Raw genomic sequence first — 18497 nt, 5'->3', positions numbered from 1 at the left:
ACATAGTATCTGACCTGACCTGGACCCACGGTGTCTATTTTGAACTCTGACTCGTGAGCCTTGTATGTTGTGCAATATCACGCTGGTGTTTTTAAACCTGTGTGAAGGGCATATGAGGCAAAGGATGCCTGTTACACTATTGGATAGGAAGTTTTGAGTGGTTTTAAACGTTTTATTTTCTGTGGAGTTTGTGTTACAGGATGATCGACCACTTAGACAAGATGTTTAAAGGAGAGGAGTGGAACATTTCTTTTGCTGGCTGTGGCTTCAGTAGTCTTTATTACCTGGGAGCCTTGAGCTGTATTCTGGAGCACGCGCCGCATCTGGTTCGCCTTGCGTCGAAGATCGGTGGCGCGTCTTCGGGTTGTTTAGTCGCAGCCTGTCTCGTAGTTGGAATTCCCATTGGTGAGTTTCTTTGTGTGTGTGTGTTTGCAGCCTATAATTTTAGATATTTATAAATGGAAAAGGATGAAAGGATTACATCACCGGTAAATTGTCTTTTTTTAAATGAAATTAAATGCAATGGATGTTGCTTCTGCAAATAGATTTTAATAGTATTAAAAATTTGATCAAACAATATTTTAAATAGTTGTGATTTATTGAGTAGATTCAATTTCTAGAATATAACTTGGTTAAATACAATGAATACATATAAATGGTTAAATTAATCAATTCATGGGAAAGATCACATGAAATGTTATTTGCCATAAAATGGGCTTGTTGTGATGAAAAAATATGATTATTTTGATGTCAAGGTCCAACCACTTACGTTTGGGACCCATTCTATGTACATGTACCGGTATGTGTATGCATATGTATTTTTGTCATGTTTGTCATATACTGTATGTATTTGTTTCTCCTTAAACCCTTTTTGGCTCAAGGAGCACCTGATGCATCGGTTGAGAAACAATTGTTTGGAACAAAAATTGTTTTGCTTCAGGTTCATTTACACAGATGCAGAGCAGGATAGTATTAGGTGCAAAGTCCAGTAGATCGTTAAGTTCATAGTCCTGTACCTCAATAACACTGTGTGTGTGTGTGTGTGCATGTATGTGTGTGTGCATGTGTGTGCATGTGTGCGTGTGTGTGCGTGTGTGTGTGCGTGCGTGCGCGCAGAGACCTGCTGTGAGTATGTGATGTCCATGGCTCTAGCGGCGCGCAGGCACCAGCTCAGCGTCCTCCACCCGGCGTTCAGCCTCCTGGGGGGGGTGCAGGACTCCTTGCTCCGCTACCTGCCCCCCGATGCCCACCTCTGGGCCTCCGGGAGGCTCTGCGTGTCCCTCACCAGGCTCTCCGACGGAGAGAACCTTCTGGTCACAGAGTTTGACAACAGGGAGGAACTCATTCAGGTGGCATTTACCTTTTTTACTTTTTGTGGGGATACTTGAAGGGAGATTATTCTGAACGCTGAGGCCTCCGCTGTGTCATCAGTGAACTTCAACCTCACCTACTTCTCTCTCCCCACGCTGGCCATACTTTGCAGGTACTCCTGTGTAGTTGCTTCTTCCCCCTGTATTGTGGCGTGACCCCTCCATCGTACCGTGGAGTGGTAAGCCGTCCCCTCCCGCACCATGCATAATAAATCAACCCTTTTCCTATGTCCTATGTAGGACAAACACAGGTGTTGCCCATGACACTGAATAGAGGCCTGCTGCTTTGATGTATCGGGCATTAGCGAAACACTTATCTTCACTAGTTTCATCCACTAGTCGTGCCCTGGAACATCAGTGTTATGAGCGACTCCTGTGTTTGCGCTACGATGCATGTACCCTAAGAAAAGGGCTCGATTCCTCGAATCCCAAGCGGATTGCTTCGACTTTGTCCCGTTGTGATCTGTGGGCCCCCAGCGCTACATGGACGGGGCCCTGAGCAACAACATGCCGCTGCACGACCAGAGGAACACCATCACCGTGTCCCCGTTCTGCGGGGAGGCGGACATCTGCCCCCGGGAGGGCGGCCTGGGCGTGCTGGCCGTGCACTACGGTAACCTGGGCATCCGGGTCAGCCAGCTCAACGTGAAGCGCATCTACAGGTCCTTCTTCCCCCCGGAGCCGGCGGTGGGTGGCGGTCAGCGCCGTGCTGTAACGTGTCCGTACGCTTGAAACGTACACATAACGGGCATCAAAGTCAAAGTCATGTACAAGGCAAATATAGTATAAGTAAAAAGGATACAATTTGTTAAAATGATTAAAATAAGTCATATTTACAATTAATATATTCTAAATTGCGCAATAATTCTGAATAGTGCAAGGTAGGCAAAACAAATGTCCTCATGGAGTCCACTATCTGTACGTTTTTTGATTTCTGCTTTCCGTTTCTTTGTCCTCCAGTCTTGGTCAAAACTATGTAAAAGTTCTCTGAAAAATTGGATGTTATGATGAAGTAGAGACAATTTGCCGTAGTGCCATTACGTCCTCAGTGGAACACACAGTTTTTATTGTGTGTCCTACTGAGCATCATGGGAATAAACATTGTTTGTACTTTACAGGAGTTGGCAGAGATGAGTCACAATGGCTACATGGATGCTCTTCGTTTCTTGAGAAGAAATGGTGAGATCGTCCTCATCGCTGAACTTGGTTCATCGTGCTTGTTCGTAAGGAACATGGAAATATAACTTTAATTCAATGAAGCACCGAACCTGTCCTCACAGATCACCTTGGAGCGGAATACTTATCTTGGTCTATGCCGATGGCGAAACCCCCAACCAAACCAGTGTGCTGTGCTGGACAGACACCAGAAAAGGACAGCCAGGTGTCAAAGGTGTCGCAGTCCCACTGGTGGCTGGAGCAGAACGCGGCCCAAAGCCTGCCAGCAAGCATCCAAAAGGGTAAGGACTCAAAGCAGTTGTAATACCCCCCCCCCCCCAATATAGACAGGTATCAGATGTACTGTAATTTCAGGAAATTCACTTTTTCATATTTTTTGTCCGATCATTTCATTTTCATATTTTTTCACCAGAAATAATAAATGCAATTCCAGAAATGTTTACAAATGGGGTACTTTTTGTCTACTTCATGCACCTTCGGCCATACTTTGTCAACTTCACACACCTTAGTATTGGGCCCGGGTATGTGGGGTGGAAAAAGGTCAACTATTAAAAGCTGACTGAGAAGTACATATTATGTTCCTGTAGCCAAAGCGACCAACATATTCAACAGTCTGCTCCCAATTTCATTAGCACTTGGGTGTCCACTTGTTATACCATAGGCACTGCAGAAAGGTACAGAACCGTAATGATGCTTTTTGTGGCAAAAGTCTCCCCTACTGAGATGAATTCAGAGCTCTTCATCACTAAAGATACATTCAGAACTCTTCATCACTAAAGATACATTCAGAACTCTTCATCACTAAGATACATTCAGAACTCTTCAAAAGAAACATATAGATGCTTTTCATTAACATGTTCAAAATGTATTCAGATTGTGTAGTTGCTAGAGTATTTGACCCATTGCCAAAATGTACTAGGTTTAATCTCAATGTCTTCCTGTAGGCATCCTATACCCAGAGCATGATGCCAGCCCCTACCAGCACCTAATAATGATGAATTCACTAAATTGCCATAGATGAATGTCTCCTAAATGACTACTTCCCCTTTCCCATCAAATACATCAATAACAACACTGCTCCCCAGACACCATGCCGTTCACACACGAGGTCCATGTATAATGTTATGTACTGTATGGCTGGATGTGTGCGTTCCAGTGCTGTGTAAGGCGTGTAGAGAGAGCCATTATGCTGGCAGTGCTGGCAGTCAGGGGATGGCGCCCCCTCTGGTCAGACTGTTGTGCTTCCTGCTGATTCCCTTCACGTGGTCGGTGGAGCTGATCGTCTCACTCATCAGGTATCTCCCTCAATCGCACACAAGTTTTTTTTTAAATGTAAGAAACAATAGAGGTGGAATACTGAGAGGCACCTATAAATGTTAGGAATTCTCACAAATCCACCCAAAGATGTCATTGAATAGTAATTATTGAATGTGGTTTGTCTGGCAGTGTGATGATGTTAGGCTGGAAATTGATGTGCAGTCTGATGATGTCGTCTGGAACGAAAACACCAAAAGATCTGGGGCCACGGGAGCATGCATGGCAGACGGTACGTCCAAACCTCTCCAACCGGTCCGGTATCTGACTAACATGGAAGGAGTCTCCGTATGCATCTCTCTGACATATTTTAAGATATCCATTAATGTCACTTTCGGATCCCTTAAGTATAATATATCTAATGTATGAACATTTCTGTTTAGTTTTGCTCCAGACCCGAGCCGCCGCCTTCCCCTGGAGCTGAGGATATTGGGTCGCACTGACAGGAGGAAAGAAACTTCAATTCCTGCACCCTCTCCAAGGACCTCAACATCCTTTCCCTACTGGACCAAGCACCTTGAAAGTAAAACATTCTCTATTCAACTAAACGTAGATTTCAGCCTTAACTAACTGTAATAGGGCCCATGCATCATTTCAAATAAAATGTACTGGGCTAACCACATGTTGTGGATAATATAAATGTGGAGACAACTTCAGCCACATTTTCCAGGGGATCCATTAGTTACTTAAATGTAGTACTGATAAATATGGGTTCATTCATCTATTGTTGGTTGCTTAAAGCCTATCCACAACCCTGTGGATTTTGGGCAAGTCATTTTAACAATATATTTTATACAATATCTTGTTTTACTTGTAATTATTATTTACAGAAACAAGAATGTCATTTCAACTTCTTCCAAATAAAACCAGATTGCATGAGTGTAAAATACAAATATCAAGGCTTACATCAAAATGTAGAAAAACATCATTCAGATATTTTAATGCACATTTTGATATACTTTGTGAATGACAATTTCTAAACCGATTTAAAAAACAAACATTAAAATAGCACCAAATTGAGTTGATAACGGGCCATAGAAATTCTGCAAGTGAAATCACAACCATGTCTGTCCTTTGACCTGGCTTGGGCTTTCCCATTCAGAATATACTCAATGACAAACCAATTCTAGCCCTACTACTCCTTTGCTGCCATCTAAAGGTTAGGCAGCTATAGTTAAACACAGGTCCGCCTACACCAGTTCATGCTTTGCTGTTACCTTAATGTATAAAATATATACAACGATTATTTGACAGTGTACCCCGGTTCATTGATATTACCTTTAACATCTAAATGGCAGCAGATAAGTAGTAGTTGGTCTTCGTAGGCCTCAACACAACAACACCAGCAGGCTCATACAAATTCCCGCTGGGCTATTTCCAGTCATTCAATTGTAAAAAGTTCTAAGTAATAAGAAGGCATTTCTACTGCCTATACAGTAGACATGATCGGCCACACCTACTGCATCACAGTGCAGTAATGTACAGTACAATAAAATAAAACCGATTCAACTTGTGACCTTCAAGCATCATTTTCATAGTCCCTGATTTCACACTTAAAAAAAAAAAAAAACCGACTGCCATGAACAAAGTGTGTACACAGGACACAACTGCAGATGGTGTTCTGCAAAAACTCTAAAAATGTGTCATTAATGCGTGTGTATTCTGCTAAGTCACTAATAGAAAAAGGAGAAAAATGGGAGGATGAGGTCTTCAGGCTGAGGCCCAGCTTTGCATCAGACGTGTGGCGGGCCTAGACCCTCCTGTGTGTGTGTGTGTTTCCTGCGTCCACACAGAGGATGGCCCTGGTCCCTAAGCTGTTGGCTCTGTCGTAGGGCCAGTCGTCGTCGCCGCCACTGCTGCTTCTGCTGCTGCGGCTGCAGCAGCAGCAGTTGCCGCCGCCGCCGCCGCCGCCGCCGCCGCCGCCCCGATGTCAGGGATCTGGTCGGCAAACGACTGGGTCATCCACTGTCCGTCTGGGAGCTGGCCTTCTGCCCCGCCCGCCGCTTGGGACGTGGTGGCCTTCTCTGCAGCTTCTGGACAACAGATGGAGACACACCTGCAATGTCAGTCAGCTCTCCTTTTCCCCACGTCGTGTTCTCATTCATCTGCTCAAACTACACCTCGTATGAAAGCTGATGCACTCACTCTGGGTGACCTTAACACGATCAAGAAGCAACGTTTTAGTTACTACCACAAAATATTAATGAAATATGATCACATAAAACCACCATAATAAGATAATCCAGTATACTGGCACACTTGGAATACTAAAACGGTATTTACAATCATTTATTGTAGATAAGAGGGTTTCACCAAGGAATTAGTGTGCCTTGAATAAAACACATGGTCTTTATCGATGTCTTGTGGCCCTAGGGTGCGATTGAAATGGTGTCTTGCTATTCTCATTGCCCTGACCTTTCAATAGAAATTGTATGGTACTTTTCGCATTTGTCTGCATTGCATTTGTTTGCCTAAACCTACCTCTATATTTGCTGTACTTCCCATTATTGGCAACAAGCCTTGACCCAGCTGGTTTTCATTATATTGCTTTGAGTACTTCATGCCGTTTTACCACTGTACTGGTCGTTTATGTTTTGAAAATTAGTTTCAAATGATTGAAATGTGACAGTCTACCAAGTAAAGATTACAATACAATCAAATAAGCTCATTGGTCCGCTTTTTTTCAGTATGTAGTATAAGATGGCAATTATCTTGTCTTTATCAAGGAATGACAAATACATAAATAAACAAAGCAAGCATCCCAATTTCAACAAATAATTTATACGCCAAGGAAAGGCCACAAGACAAGTTAGCCATTACACAGTGGCTAAATGGTACGATTAATATGTTGGGTTGTACATTTGTTAAAGTGTGTGGCTATTGAATGAAGATGGAAGGGTTCCTGAAAACGCTGGTGTACGGGGCCAAGAATGTCATGCGACACCTCTGGAAACCCCAAAATGTAGGATTAGGGATGAAAGTGTTCTAGTTTGTGTGTTCTGCACTTCTTATGACAAATGTACTTATTGTAAGTCGCTTTGGATAAAAGCGTCTGCTAAACACCAACGTCGGGGTCCAACGTTGACGGGGCTACAGTTGCGTACGGCGTCGTTCTACGTCACCTGTGTTTTCAGCCGCTGAGAAGTTGCAGTGGCCGTTGGTCTGGGGCTCGCCCGGGGGGGGTGGTGGGCCTCCTTCAGGTCCTCCTTCAACGTATGCCCCCCCGTAGGCGTCCTCGTAGCCGGGGTCGTACGCCTCCTCCTTTATGGCCATCCTCTTGGCATCCTCTGGGGACGCAGAAAACCAGGGACATGAAGGCGCTGCTCTGTAAAGGGATCTGCTCTGCACATCGACACTGGACGACTAGGGCTTTGACTTTTGCCCAAAAATCCTATTCGAAGTTCGTTCGTTTATTAATATTCGAATATTTATGAATAATATTTTGATCATTAAATGCCTTCTGTAAGACCTGGATTGGGCTTCGCAAGGTTTGTTTACTGCGTTGCTATGGTTACCGGTCTTGCGCGTTCCAACGGTTTATTTGGTTTCTAATAAATCGCTGTCTAATCAATACTTCATTCACTGCCTCTTCCGTGGTCATTACAATATTATGAATGGACTGCGTCGGGTTGTCCGACGTCTCTCCCTCTTGGCCTGCCCATAACAGGTTCAAATATTAAGGGCTGCCTAATATTCATTCGAGTTTTGATTTAATTTTTGATATTCTAATTATATTCGAATAACGAAGTTTGGAGTCAAAGCCCTACACTGGACCGAGCCGAAAATAGTCGACAGATTAGCAGATTGTGCGTACATTTTCACCGGGGAACTACACATCAGGTCGGATTGATACATTTGTATGCAGCTATCCCATGACCCATCTCGTCCCTAGGGTGTTACTCAGCTGCCCCACTAAAAAAAAAAAAGGACGTGAACGGACATGCAGCAACACAGGAGAAAGCTCTTTCTTTTTCTTACCCTTAGCCAGTCCCAGGTCAAAGCTGTATTTGACCTCCTCGATTTCTTTCGACTTCTGGATTCCCTTCAGCTCGTCCCTCAGCTCCCTCAGCTTAATGTAGAAGTGGACTTTGTCCTGGGCACGGGGGAACTGGGCACAGCGAGCACTGGACGAAGGCATCAGATACAGGGCCTAGGCAGGAGAGACAGGAAGTCATGTGGGCCCGCAGGACTCAGGTGTGCAAGGCTGTGTAATGGCAACTATCTGCCCAGCAGCCATCTTGGTACTGTCTTTGTTCAAAAATGTGTTGGGGGAAACATTCAGATACCCCTCCCAGCTGGCGTATAGAAACAAGATGGCGTGTACAGTTCGTGGACAATATTAATCCATCTCGCCCTGCCCGTGGTTACGAAAGCTGGGATGTAGAGGTTTCTGTAGTTTACCCATATCTTGGCAGCAACGCCTCTTGTGTGCACTTGCAAACAATTTAAAAGTAGTATGATAGGGCTACCAAACATTTTTTAGGGCCCAAAATATTTAGGCCTTGAAATAATTACAATACAGTCCCCAATATCCCACTGTTCTTACCACATCACAGTCAGGAATCTTGTGAGGCTGCAAACCAAACGTGAGTGTCTTTGGTTTCTTGCCAAACATCTCTCTGCAGAACATTTCATATATGCCTGTGGGAAAGATGCAATTGTGGTTCTTTAGATGATGCATACAATACATAAACAATATGTCCATTGGGAATGTATTTTGAGACCGCTATAGAATACTTTTACTTACATTTTCCGTTGAAAACTGCAATGAGAGGCTTGTACTTTATTAATTTCTGTGTGAGAATTTTGCCTCCTTCGCGTAACTCCGTGCTGTTTCCCCGAAAAAAAAGAAAGAATAGAAATAGACGGTCACATAATCATCACTTTTACAACCAAAACAGTGACCTGACGACATGGCCATTAGATGTATGATAATTTTACAATTGATGACAAATGGGACTGGATTATATGGGTGTTCAGAACTAGTAAGGATCCATCCTCAATGTGTGTAGCAGTCCCGCTGGTACCTGGAGAGATCTTTGCTCCCAGGTGTGGCCCTGGCCACCATGTTGGTGAAGCCGATCTTGTACTTAGTGGGCAGTATTGTGTCGGCCGTGTGGTTGAGCAGCTCATCTGTGAATCCAGACAGGAACAGGCACTTCCCTGCAAGGGTTCACACACCTCATCACTACTCACTCCACGCATTTCCAAATGTACAGGTGGTCACATCAGCAAAATGTCAAACTGTTGTTCTGCACTCTTATTGAGCAGTCTGTAGGCCAAATCCAATACAATTGTTCTAGCAGAATAGGGAAATGCTACTGGACATCATGAACTAAATATACATTATAGAAGGGCTTCTCAAAAAGAGAGAAACACCCGAGAACTTACAGAAGTGGTTTCCGGGACCGGGGAACCAGCGTCCAATAAAGGCAGCCAATAAACCCGGGTTTATGCCAATCTGAAAGGAGTGAACACAAGCCTGGTTAAGGGCCACTTGGACTGGTCGAGAACAACACGCTAAATATTAAGTCAGCCAGGCGAGTGGATGGAGATGCTCACAATAACGTAGTCCAGGTTGTATTCGAGCAGGTCTGGCAGGGTTTTTGTCATGACCTCTTCCTCGCTCATTCCCTTGAAACGGTCCCTTTTCCTCTTGACCTTCTTGAAGCTATCGTCTATTTTCTCCTGCTTGCCGTCCGCCTCGCCCTCCTTGGCCTTCTTGGACTTGGGACCCGGCTTGGCCTTTGGGGCGGCGGGGTCCTTGGGGGCTTTCGGTACTTTGGGCGCCTTGGGGGGCTTCGGAGGCTTGGGCGCCTTTGGGATTTTGGGGGGTTTAGGCTCCTTGGGCTCCTTGGGTTGTGCTGGTCGGCCTCTCTTTTTGGCTGGAGCTATGAAGCAAGACCAAAGAGGTTTTTTTAAAACACTTCACGACTTTTCCAAATCTGGACCTGGCATGCCATGTTCCATTTACTGAACACGATTCCTGTCGTAGTCGCAAGCATCGGACACACACATTAAGACCAGGTTCTGACATGGCGTCACGCTACAAAATACGGAGGCAACAGCGTATTCGCAAGACTTACTGCTTAGTGCTTGGAATCGTGTTGTCTGTCTAGCACTAGACACTGCGGGTTTGTCAAGTTAACCAACAAATTTGAATGCAATTTAAAAAGAAGGAACGCTAAAACCTTTTGGTTATTTTTTAAAGGGCAAATTATATCGGCAAGTGTTTTAGAATGACCAGGACCAGTTTAAATGTTTAGTGATTAAACTAGGATCATTAGAATCCATGCATTGAAAGAACTCACTTCCCTCCATTACTAATGCAAAATATCTTCAACAACAAACAAACATGCAAAGAATGATCTTATTGATGTCTGACATGCCTAATATGTACCATCTGGATAGGGGGATACCACTGATGTTTCGTTTTTTAATCAAATATCACTAAACTCCTGTGCTGAGCTGTCCAAACACCAGCCTCTATGCATCCTTATTTTGAACCCACACAAAACAAGAACCCTGCGTAGGATGATATACTCAGTACGTTTTGCTGGGTTGGCGGGCTCCTGCTGACCCATCATGGGTTCCGGGTGAGAAGCCATGTGTGCCGTCGCCTGCTCTCCCGCCGGCACTTCTGGATAGTGGGGGTGGTGGTGCGGACTGAACCCGGAGTACTGGGCCTGGAGCGCCTGGAACTGCTGGGTCGACTGAATCCTGTAGAGCCGGGGGTACAACACACAGGCATGAGCGGGTTGGTAGGAGCTACAGCAGTGATTGAGGCTCCGCGGAAATACTGTCAGACCAGTGAAAAGACACAGCTCCAGGACAGGTGCACCAGGTATCAAAGAATTTGTACGTCAACTTTATTTTGTGCATTCATGTATAACACGGCGCAATATTTATATATACAGTGGGTATATACATAACTTGGCAATTCAGAAATTAGGGACAAACAGGACAGACCATCTTATGCATTCTTATGGGTTAAAGGTTCACACAGAAATCCAGTCACAGGACTATCAATGTATACACGACTCATCTGTACTTATGACTTCTTCCTCAACATCTTAAAAGAGACATATTTATGAACGCTACAATTGTTCAAACTCCAAGCGATTCAATCTAAAAGGTCTTTCAAGGATCTGCTGCATCAGGCCCATGACAAACACAAGAAAACACAAGGCACACCTATTAATATCACAAGCCAGAATGCAATTAACAAATGGGATAAATGAAAAAAAGGGGATGAGGTGCACATGCTTTCCATTTCATTTTAATAACACTGGGCCTCAAAAAGGATTTCTACAAAGAACTGTGTCCTTTGGGGCCACGTTGCGCTGGGAAGGGGACTCACCACTGTTGAAGGTATTCCGAGGGGACAGGCAGTGATCCATACAGCTTTTCCTCCATCTTTAGGTTGGTTTGACTTTGTTAAATAAATCAATATTCATGTTGAGGACACATAGTTTGATGATGCACAGATGCTTTTGCATAAACAATTCGCCAGTGCATGAAACAGAATGCATGTGCCAAAACAATTAAATCAAGGTGTGCAAAGAAAAACCGAGAAAGGGTGGTGATTAAAGAACACTTTTGGTGGGTATTTCTAAGTGGGTACCTAAAATGTATTGTCCATCCATTCTTTCATCAATGCTAGGCTATAAGCTAACACCAAACAACGATTAGGGATAGGCCATCATTTAAACGTGCATTCACCTCAGATAAACCAGCGCAAGGATTCCTAACGAATGATCTGGTTACAGAATAACAAAGAAGTATTAAACCAATCTTTGTATGTAACATCCAACTGATTGTGAGTTGAGCACCAACCGGCTGCTAGCCGACGTAGCCAGCAGCTAGTCGGCTATATTAGCGTATTGAGTGAGCGGCTACGCTATTGCTATCCGTGCGGTTTTCATCATTAATCGACATTAAATACCATTATGAAAAAATATAAACATACCTGTTTGAGCTAATGTTGAATTGTAGCCGTCTTTGTAGACAATTGTACAATTTTCATTAATTCCGCACTATTGATTACATTGGAAAAGGTACAGCGACCCAACAAAGACGTGACAGGGTAGCCCGTCAACTTTGACATCGGAACAATCCAAGTTGGCGACTTAGGGGTACCAAGTAAAATGACTCTCTGTTGCAATTGAACAATCATTACAAATTGCAATTTATGAAATGTAATGTGAAACAGTTATGTTTGGTAAATGTGTGCATTTACAATGCCGCGAGATAAACAAAACGCTTTGCAAATATTGACACGAACACATCCCCGTTTTTATTTCAACATTGGTATATCCTGGGCAGACTTTTAAACTGCGTTTAAAAGGCACCAGGCCGTTTTTCATTGGTTGTGAGACTATGTAGCGTTATCGAAACATCAACAAAGCGAATAATGCATATGAAGATATAAATATATGTATGTATGTATGTATGTATGTATGTATGTATATATATATATATATATATATATATATATATATAGGCCTATGTCCGTCTTGAAAGTAGCACAACATTATATATATTTCATTTTTTTATTAGTTGCATGACCAGGGTATAAATTCTAGCTCCATCTTGCTCAGAAACGGAATCGTTAACTGTAGCCTACCTCCTGTTGTAGTTCACAGTGCAACCCACATATCAGGGTATGCAACCGTATTGAATAAACAAATTCAATAAGAAATAAAAAAGTATGTATTTATACTATTATTACATTGTATATTCAATGCAAGCCATTGAGATAGAAAATAAGGCTAATAAAAAAGAGTAAAGTGACTTCTGGGCACCCGGGAAAGTGAGTAATCAGTTGTGAATTATGATTGATGATGCAGTGTGCGATATCAATAAACAACGACAAATATGTATGCATGCTTCCTACACCATGTATATTTTGAGAAAATGTACAACTAACCTCAATCCCAAGCACCGTTTTCGTTTTATATGTAGGCCTATGGCCTTTATTCAAACAGGCATTACACTTGCATTACACTTTTCTTTCCATAATGTTTCCATTTTCTTTGTATAAATTTGTTTTCAAAAGGCGTGTATTGGATAATAAGGGTTAGGCGCATACAGGGTTCGAGTTAGGTGGGAGCCAGTGGGAGCTGAGCCCCCACTGGGAGAGGTCCTGCCCCCATGAAAGCAGCAATCTCAAATGTCTGTGGGGGTCTCTGAAAATACAGCAGCATAATATTGTAATTACAAATAAAGCTATTTTCCCTTCCACATACAGAGTAGGCCTACTATTGACGTGTTAAGTAAGGGATAATAGAACGCCGGTCATTATCGGGATAATAAGCCCAGACAGGGCGAACATCGATGCGAAACGGGGCTTATTTACGAGTTATTGGTAAGGTCTCCCCCCCCCCCCCATAATGTATGCTTACATGCATACATTATTTGCGCAATAACGTAGTGAAAAAAATAGTCAGGAGTAAAATGGAGTCCGTTATCTATCAATGCTTGCACATGAGCTGGTTCTTCACTTCAACATAGCGATGCTAAACAAATCCAGTTAACAATTTGCCGTAGCAGGGTCTTTTTGCTAGACCAACCTTCACCAAAGCACCAGTTCTAAGTTTTTTTCTCATCTACTTGATTTAGTGACAACCTCTTTTCCAGGGCCACACAACAGACTGAGATGTGCTCAGCAAGTGGTTCATGGTAAAAATATGGAGAGAAGTTCAATTTTACTTACTTTTATGTCTTTGGTACACAGATACAACTATTTCTCAGATATAAATATTTCAAAAACAATTAAGGCAGGACAGTAGACACCGAGGAAGAGTCCTCTGCTGTTGCACTCATAGAAATGAATTGCCTTGCTTTTTAAGGCAGAAACGTTAATAAATCACATAAAAGTTGAGGTTGAACATTAGAAGGTATTTAATGGCTCCGCAATCACAAATCCGAAATTCCGGAGCACGGTTACACAATTATACATGATACAAATAATAAAATCCCAGTTTTTTCCCCCAAGATATAAAAATAAGTCACCGAAAAAACACACATGCGGTACGAAATGGAATAAATTATAATACTAAAAAACACCAAGAATACAAACTGTTTGTCTGAAAGACGTGGAAGTCCAGGCACTGTTGGCCGCCCCCCCTTGTGTGACACATGCAGACATGACGAATCATCACAGGTATGACCCCCCTATGACCTATTCTCCATTACATTGGTGTCCTTAAAACGTCTTGCCCTCAACCGGGGGTTGAGGTATGGTGCTGCTATCACAGTTGATATCCGGTATCTGCTCCACAAACGACTGTGGAGTCCACGGGTTACATGTCATGTGACCTGCCGCAATCTCTTTACGGTCAGGTTCTGGAAGGAAGGCGTCACAGAGGCGTTACTGAAGATGTCAAAGGGTTGCATGACCGTTAATCATGGACAGGTTCCTTCCTAGGCTACAGAAGGTGCAGGGGAAAAGTATTGTAACCCAAATTACCACTTCTCACAACAGGCAGCAAATAGCTTTAAGGATAACTGATGGACAAATATTAACACACAAAATCATCTTCGTAACAGTGGATACCAAGATGCCAAAGCTAGTTCTTTGGAAGGGAGAACTATATGATGCTCCTTGGCAGGTTTAAATATAGGGCTGAATGTGGTCCTCAGCGTTGACAACGTCATAGATTTTATATTAGCACCACTCACCTTCCTTTTTGGCATTGGAGATACTGCAGTGGCTGGGGCCTTGCCTCGCCTCCTCACGTCCCCGGTCACAGTTCTCATACTCTGGGTCCACCTGCTCCTCTTTGATTGAAATCCTCTTGGCGTCCTCTGCCAAAGCAATCCAATTCAAATCAGAAACAAAGGGAAGTTATATTTGGCCAAACTTGCAACGGACCAAATAAGTAGCGTTCAAATAAAACAAAACACAGCCACAATTAAACAGCTAAGGTAATGGGTAATAAACGGTTGTACCCTTTGCCAGCTGTAGATCAAAGGAGTACTCCGTCTCCGTCACTTCAAGGCTTGGCTTGCCCTTGCCCTTGATTTGGTCGCGAAGATCCTTCAGCTTGATGTAGAAATGCACCTTATCCTGAGCCCGGGGAAACTGCGCACAGCGCGGACTCGATGAGGGCATCAGGTAACACACCTATCCATAGAGACACATGTCCATAAGTTAACAAGTTTCCACCCCAGTGAGACCCTTGTACTGGTCCATCTGTCTCATCTGTCGCCTGTTGCCTATTCACGTACCGTGCCGGTTTCAGGGATTTTGTATGGCTGTAGGCCAAACTCAAGATTCTTTGCCTTTACCCCAAAAATCTCTTTGCAGAAGATTTCATAAATGCCTGTTAAAAAAAAGAAAAGAAAAAAACATTCTCAGTAAACAGCAGATTACACTCAAAGACGCTGTGCCTTAAATCACCAGAACATTTGATGAGTATTCTTACATTTCCCATTAAACGCTGCGATCAGTGGCTTGTATTTCTGAAGCTTGTCAAGTAACTGTCGACCTCCTTCACGAATCTCCTTGCTGTAAAAGAAAAAAACATTCAATATTCATCAACAATCTTTACATATAAATAAGTCACTAAAATGGCTGTTTGACTCGGATGGTACAAAATTCCAGCATTACTATTTCTCAAATATGGAATGAAAACCAAAAACTCTGAAATTTCCACACCTATGAAAAAACAGTTTTTTAACAAAGCCGGAACACTTTAAGCTTGTTCAGCCTCACAAAAACAGTGGCCGTGACACGCCTACGCCTAGTATACTTATTGGTTTACTTGGACAGGTCTTTGCTTCCTGGTGTAGTTCTCTCCACCATGTTGGTAAAGCCGATGCCGTACTTCTCCGGGAGACTCTCGTCGTGCATGTAGTTGAGCTGCTCGTCAGACAGACCTGACAGGAACAGACACTTCCCTGGGAACAAGGGTGTAGAACATAAGTCCATGAAATCTATTCAAACTAACCGTTTGAGCGGTCAAGACAAGAGTATGTACAAATGGGTCTCACGGCCTCTTAACACCACAAGGATTTTAGAATACGAGTTAAAAGAAGAATGCCTGCATATTACAAACTTCTAAATGGTAGTGGGCTTTTCCACAACACTTTCCTTCTTAGTTTAATTTGAACACTTTCCATTCATTTTGTGAAAAAACGGGTGGTCAGCTTTTGCACTTGCACAACTACTTAACTGCAACCTGTTTGAACTTACTGGTATGTAAATAGATTTGACCAAGTACAAATTATCAAAACAATGTAATAAAACTACATTAGAGGACGTACAGAAGTGGTTTCCTGGATTGGGGTAATGGCGTCCTTTGAAGGCTGACAGCAGTCCCGGGTTGATTCCAATCTAAGGAAAAACAAGGTGTTACCATAGAAAACCTACTGGAAAGTCGACATTTTCTGTGAACAGGACCTCAGCACTGGTGTGCACAAAGTCAAAGTACCAGAGCCACCTTTTCACCGCCATCTGCACCTCCTTGTGTAGTTTAGCTGGAAATAGACCACTCTTTGCTAAATGAAATAAATAGATGCATCCGCACAAGATAACTTACTATCAATATGTCAAGATTGTAGGTAATAACATCTGGCAAGGTTTTGGCCATGACCTCAGCCACTGACATGCCGTTGAAGCGGTTGAGGGCTCTCTTGGCCTTTTTAGCGGCCTCCTCCTCACTCATCTCGACCGGCTGCATCTTGCTTTCCTCCGATTGCTGCTTTGGAGGCCGGCCCCGCTTCCTCTTGCCCGGGGGTGCGGCTAGGAGAATTAACAGATGTTCAGAGATGGCAGCAAAGATTGCTTTCTTTGTTTTTATATGAACATTTGTCCAACTATTGACATGCTATGTATATACCTGATTCAGCTAGAGGCCATATTGGGTGGGGATAAGTTGGGTTTGGAAACCTTCTAGAAACTTTGGGGAAACCGTGTCCCAACAATGGAAACGCACAATTCTAAGCCGGTATGGAAATGAGGAGCAGAACTAAAACTATTGCACTGAGCTTTCATGGTTTCCAAAATTCCAGAAGGGTTTCCCCACCCAGATAACCAAAGTGAAAAAGGTGTAAGGCAGTTACCGATTGTTGTGTTCATTATTAGGTACTGAAAATGTGCATAACATGTTGTATCGTTACAATGATCCGGTGACATGGGAGATAGTGGGGGAGGCTGCCTCTGCCTGCAGGCTTACTCACCTGGTGCAGGATCGACAGGTTGTTGCTGTTGGTGAACCCTCCCTGGCTCCTCCTGATGCCCTGGAAACTCCTGATGCGGACTGGGCTGGAAAGCAGGCTGTTGGCTCTCCCTGAAGTTGTGGTGATAGTCAAGTTCTGCTTGGTGGGAGCCCTGTGGATAGTAGCTTTGGTGCGACAGGAACTCCTGGTGAGATGAAGGGAGTTCCCGGAGGACAGAGAGCTCTGTCATGACGGGCTCCTCCCGTGATCCTTCGGCGTATTGGCCCATGCTATGGTACTGCATCAGGTGTTGGGCCTGTGGGTGCTGCTGGCTGGACTGGTACCTGGGGGAATAGTTTGCGAGCAGAAGAGTAAGACATTAAAACGGGATAATGGGAAACTATGATTGAGTGAATTACCTTTCTGAACCAGAGTAAAATAAGTTCAAATGGGTGTAAAGAGGGATGGATTGAAAGATAGGATTTTGAGTGCATGCACACCTTACGGGAAGTGGGAACAAACGGTGACAAGCTACCTACAACCCTTTATGCACCCTCAACATTGTGATCATTGCACATTTGGAGCTCAGAATACTAACCTGATAAAGATGATCACTTACAATAGGCAAAATGATGAACAGTATGGCATTTCCACACTTTCGCATGCATTTCCTGTAAAAATGAATCCCCATATTTCCTTCACTCCCTCGAAATAGTTTTTTGATCAGCCATGTAATTTCCAAAATCAATAAACAAATGAGGATTGTCCCATATGTTGCTCGAAGACAACTCACAACCAGTGATGCCTTCACAAATGATGTTCGATGAGCATATCTGTATAAATAATAGTCATGCATGACATGCTATCTTCATGGAAATACAAAATAATGGACGATTTCCGATCTCCAACAGAATTACATTCGGATTCGGCGAGGACAACTCACCACTGTTGGAAATAATCCGTAGGAACCGTCAGTGACGTATACTGTTTTTCTTCCATCTTAATCGTTGATATACTTGAATAAACTAACATTGATTATGCTGACAGATTTGTACGTAAAAGCATAGTGTGGGACATTGATGGGATATGTTGGAAATAACGTTAGACAAAAGGAAGTGTCTGCAAATTCTAACCGCAGTAGTACAAAGACGGCTGGTGGAAGGTATTGTTACTAGCTTCTATCCGCTTTACATGCCTCACAAACTGTCTTCATCGAAAAATACCACTTTCATTTTATGAGTACGGAGGAATAAAAATAAATCAACACGTAAATAACGTACCTGTCATACATTTTTTGTTCTTTTTAATAAGGGACAACGTTCGAGCCCATTCAAAACAAAGACCATTTAAACGTCCAGCATATCGTTTAATGAGCCCGTTGGCGAGTAAAATAAATATATCGCCACCCATAGGCGTGGAGTATTCAAAACTCATACTGATTACAATTTAGAAATACAATTCTTAGAGAAAGAC

At 43.2% G+C, this 18497-nt stretch overlaps 3 protein-coding genes across 13 annotated transcripts; 1 reads left to right on the top strand and 2 right to left on the bottom strand.

Annotated features, from left to right (window-relative positions):
* Positions 1-57: 57 nt before the first annotated feature.
* Positions 58-6520, top strand: LOC115551043 (patatin-like phospholipase domain-containing protein 2). 2 transcript variants are annotated; one of them, XM_030366545.1, is made up of 10 exons: positions 62-405; positions 1117-1349; positions 1484-1549; positions 1848-2057; positions 2489-2549; positions 2651-2827; positions 3703-3841; positions 3993-4092; positions 4244-4383; positions 5693-6520. In XM_030366545.1, the coding sequence occupies exons 1-9, from the start codon at positions 201-203 to the stop codon at positions 4301-4303; spliced, it is 1251 nt and encodes a 416-aa protein (XP_030222405.1). In that variant the 5' UTR covers positions 62-200; the 3' UTR covers positions 4304-4383; positions 5693-6520. The 2 variants fall into 2 exon arrangements, with proteins under 2 accessions (XP_030222406.1, XP_030222405.1); XM_030366546.1 differs by lacking the exon at positions 5693-6520 and having other exon boundaries at positions 58-405; positions 2631-2827; positions 4244-4377.
* Positions 4774-12120, bottom strand: tdg.1 (thymine DNA glycosylase, tandem duplicate 1). Of its 3 annotated transcripts, none has more exons than XM_030366520.1 (11): positions 11830-12120; positions 11221-11292; positions 10411-10580; positions 9423-9751; positions 9252-9321; positions 8888-9023; positions 8608-8690; positions 8407-8501; positions 7839-8010; positions 6983-7147; positions 4774-5893 (listed from the first exon to the last, which is right to left on the bottom strand). In XM_030366520.1, the coding sequence occupies exons 2-11, from the start codon at positions 11274-11276 to the stop codon at positions 5670-5672; spliced, it is 1500 nt and encodes a 499-aa protein (XP_030222380.1). In that variant the 5' UTR covers positions 11277-11292; positions 11830-12120; the 3' UTR covers positions 4774-5669. The 3 variants fall into 3 exon arrangements, with proteins under 3 accessions (XP_030222380.1, XP_030222381.1, XP_030222382.1); XM_030366521.1 differs by having other exon boundaries at positions 11221-11276; positions 11830-11980; XM_030366522.1 differs by lacking the exon at positions 11221-11292 and having other exon boundaries at positions 11830-11983.
* Positions 12121-13739: 1619 nt separating this feature from the next.
* On the bottom strand, positions 13740-18416 carry tdg.2 (thymine DNA glycosylase, tandem duplicate 2). 8 transcript variants are annotated; one of them, XM_030366510.1, is made up of 11 exons: positions 18314-18385; positions 18248-18249; positions 17046-17368; positions 16406-16608; positions 16131-16200; positions 15629-15764; positions 15290-15372; positions 15093-15187; positions 14814-14988; positions 14544-14669; positions 13740-14207 (listed from the first exon to the last, which is right to left on the bottom strand). In XM_030366510.1, exons 1-11 carry the CDS (start codon positions 18368-18370, stop codon positions 14068-14070), a joined length of 1410 nt encoding a protein of 469 aa, XP_030222370.1. In that variant the 5' UTR covers positions 18371-18385; the 3' UTR covers positions 13740-14067. The 8 variants fall into 8 exon arrangements, with proteins under 8 accessions (XP_030222370.1, XP_030222366.1, XP_030222373.1 ...); XM_030366506.1 differs by lacking the exon at positions 18248-18249 and adding an exon at positions 17968-18049 and having other exon boundaries at positions 18305-18369; XM_030366513.1 differs by having other exon boundaries at positions 18305-18364.
* Between the last annotated feature and the right edge of the window lie 81 nt (positions 18417-18497).

This window comes from Gadus morhua, chromosome 9 (assembly GCF_902167405.1).
Source record: "Gadus morhua chromosome 9, gadMor3.0, whole genome shotgun sequence".
Classification (NCBI taxonomy): domain Eukaryota; kingdom Metazoa; phylum Chordata; class Actinopteri; order Gadiformes; family Gadidae; genus Gadus; species Gadus morhua.
Note: the sequence above shows the minus strand (reverse complement) of the source record. Positions and strands in the feature narration are given on the sequence as shown.

Excerpts from the sequence above, each read along its gene's own strand:
- LOC115551043 (XM_030366545.1), top strand. The coding sequence starts at position 201 with ATGATCGACCACTTAGACAAGATGTTTAAAGGAGAGGAGTGGAACATT. Across the intron at positions 1,350-1,483 it reads ACAGGGAGGAACTCATTCAG|GTACTCCTGTGTAGTTGCTT; the intron begins GTGGCATTTACC and ends CATACTTTGCAG. Across the intron at positions 2,828-3,702 it reads GCCAGCAAGCATCCAAAAGG|TGCTGTGTAAGGCGTGTAGA; the intron begins GTAAGGACTCAA and ends TGTGCGTTCCAG.
- tdg.1 (XM_030366520.1), bottom strand. The coding sequence starts at position 11,276 with ATGGAGGAAAAGCTGTATGGATCACTGCCTGTCCCCTCGGAATACCTT. Across the intron at positions 8,691-8,887 it reads GGGAGCAAAGATCTCTCCAG|CACGGAGTTACGCGAAGGAG; the intron begins GTACCAGCGGGA and ends TCGGGGAAACAG. Across the intron at positions 8,502-8,607 it reads TGCAGTTTTCAACGGAAAAT|GCATATATGAAATGTTCTGC; the intron begins GTAAGTAAAAGT and ends TCTTTCCCACAG.
- tdg.2 (XM_030366508.1), bottom strand. The coding sequence starts at position 18,056 with ATGTTAGTTTATTCAAGTATATCAACGATTAAGATGGAAGAAAAACAG. Across the intron at positions 17,369-17,967 it reads ACGGATTATTTCCAACAGTG|GTACCAGTCCAGCCAGCAGC; the intron begins GTGAGTTGTCCT and ends CTATTCCCCCAG. Across the intron at positions 14,989-15,092 it reads AAATCCCTGAAACCGGCACG|GTGTGTTACCTGATGCCCTC; the intron begins GTACGTGAATAG and ends CTCTATGGATAG.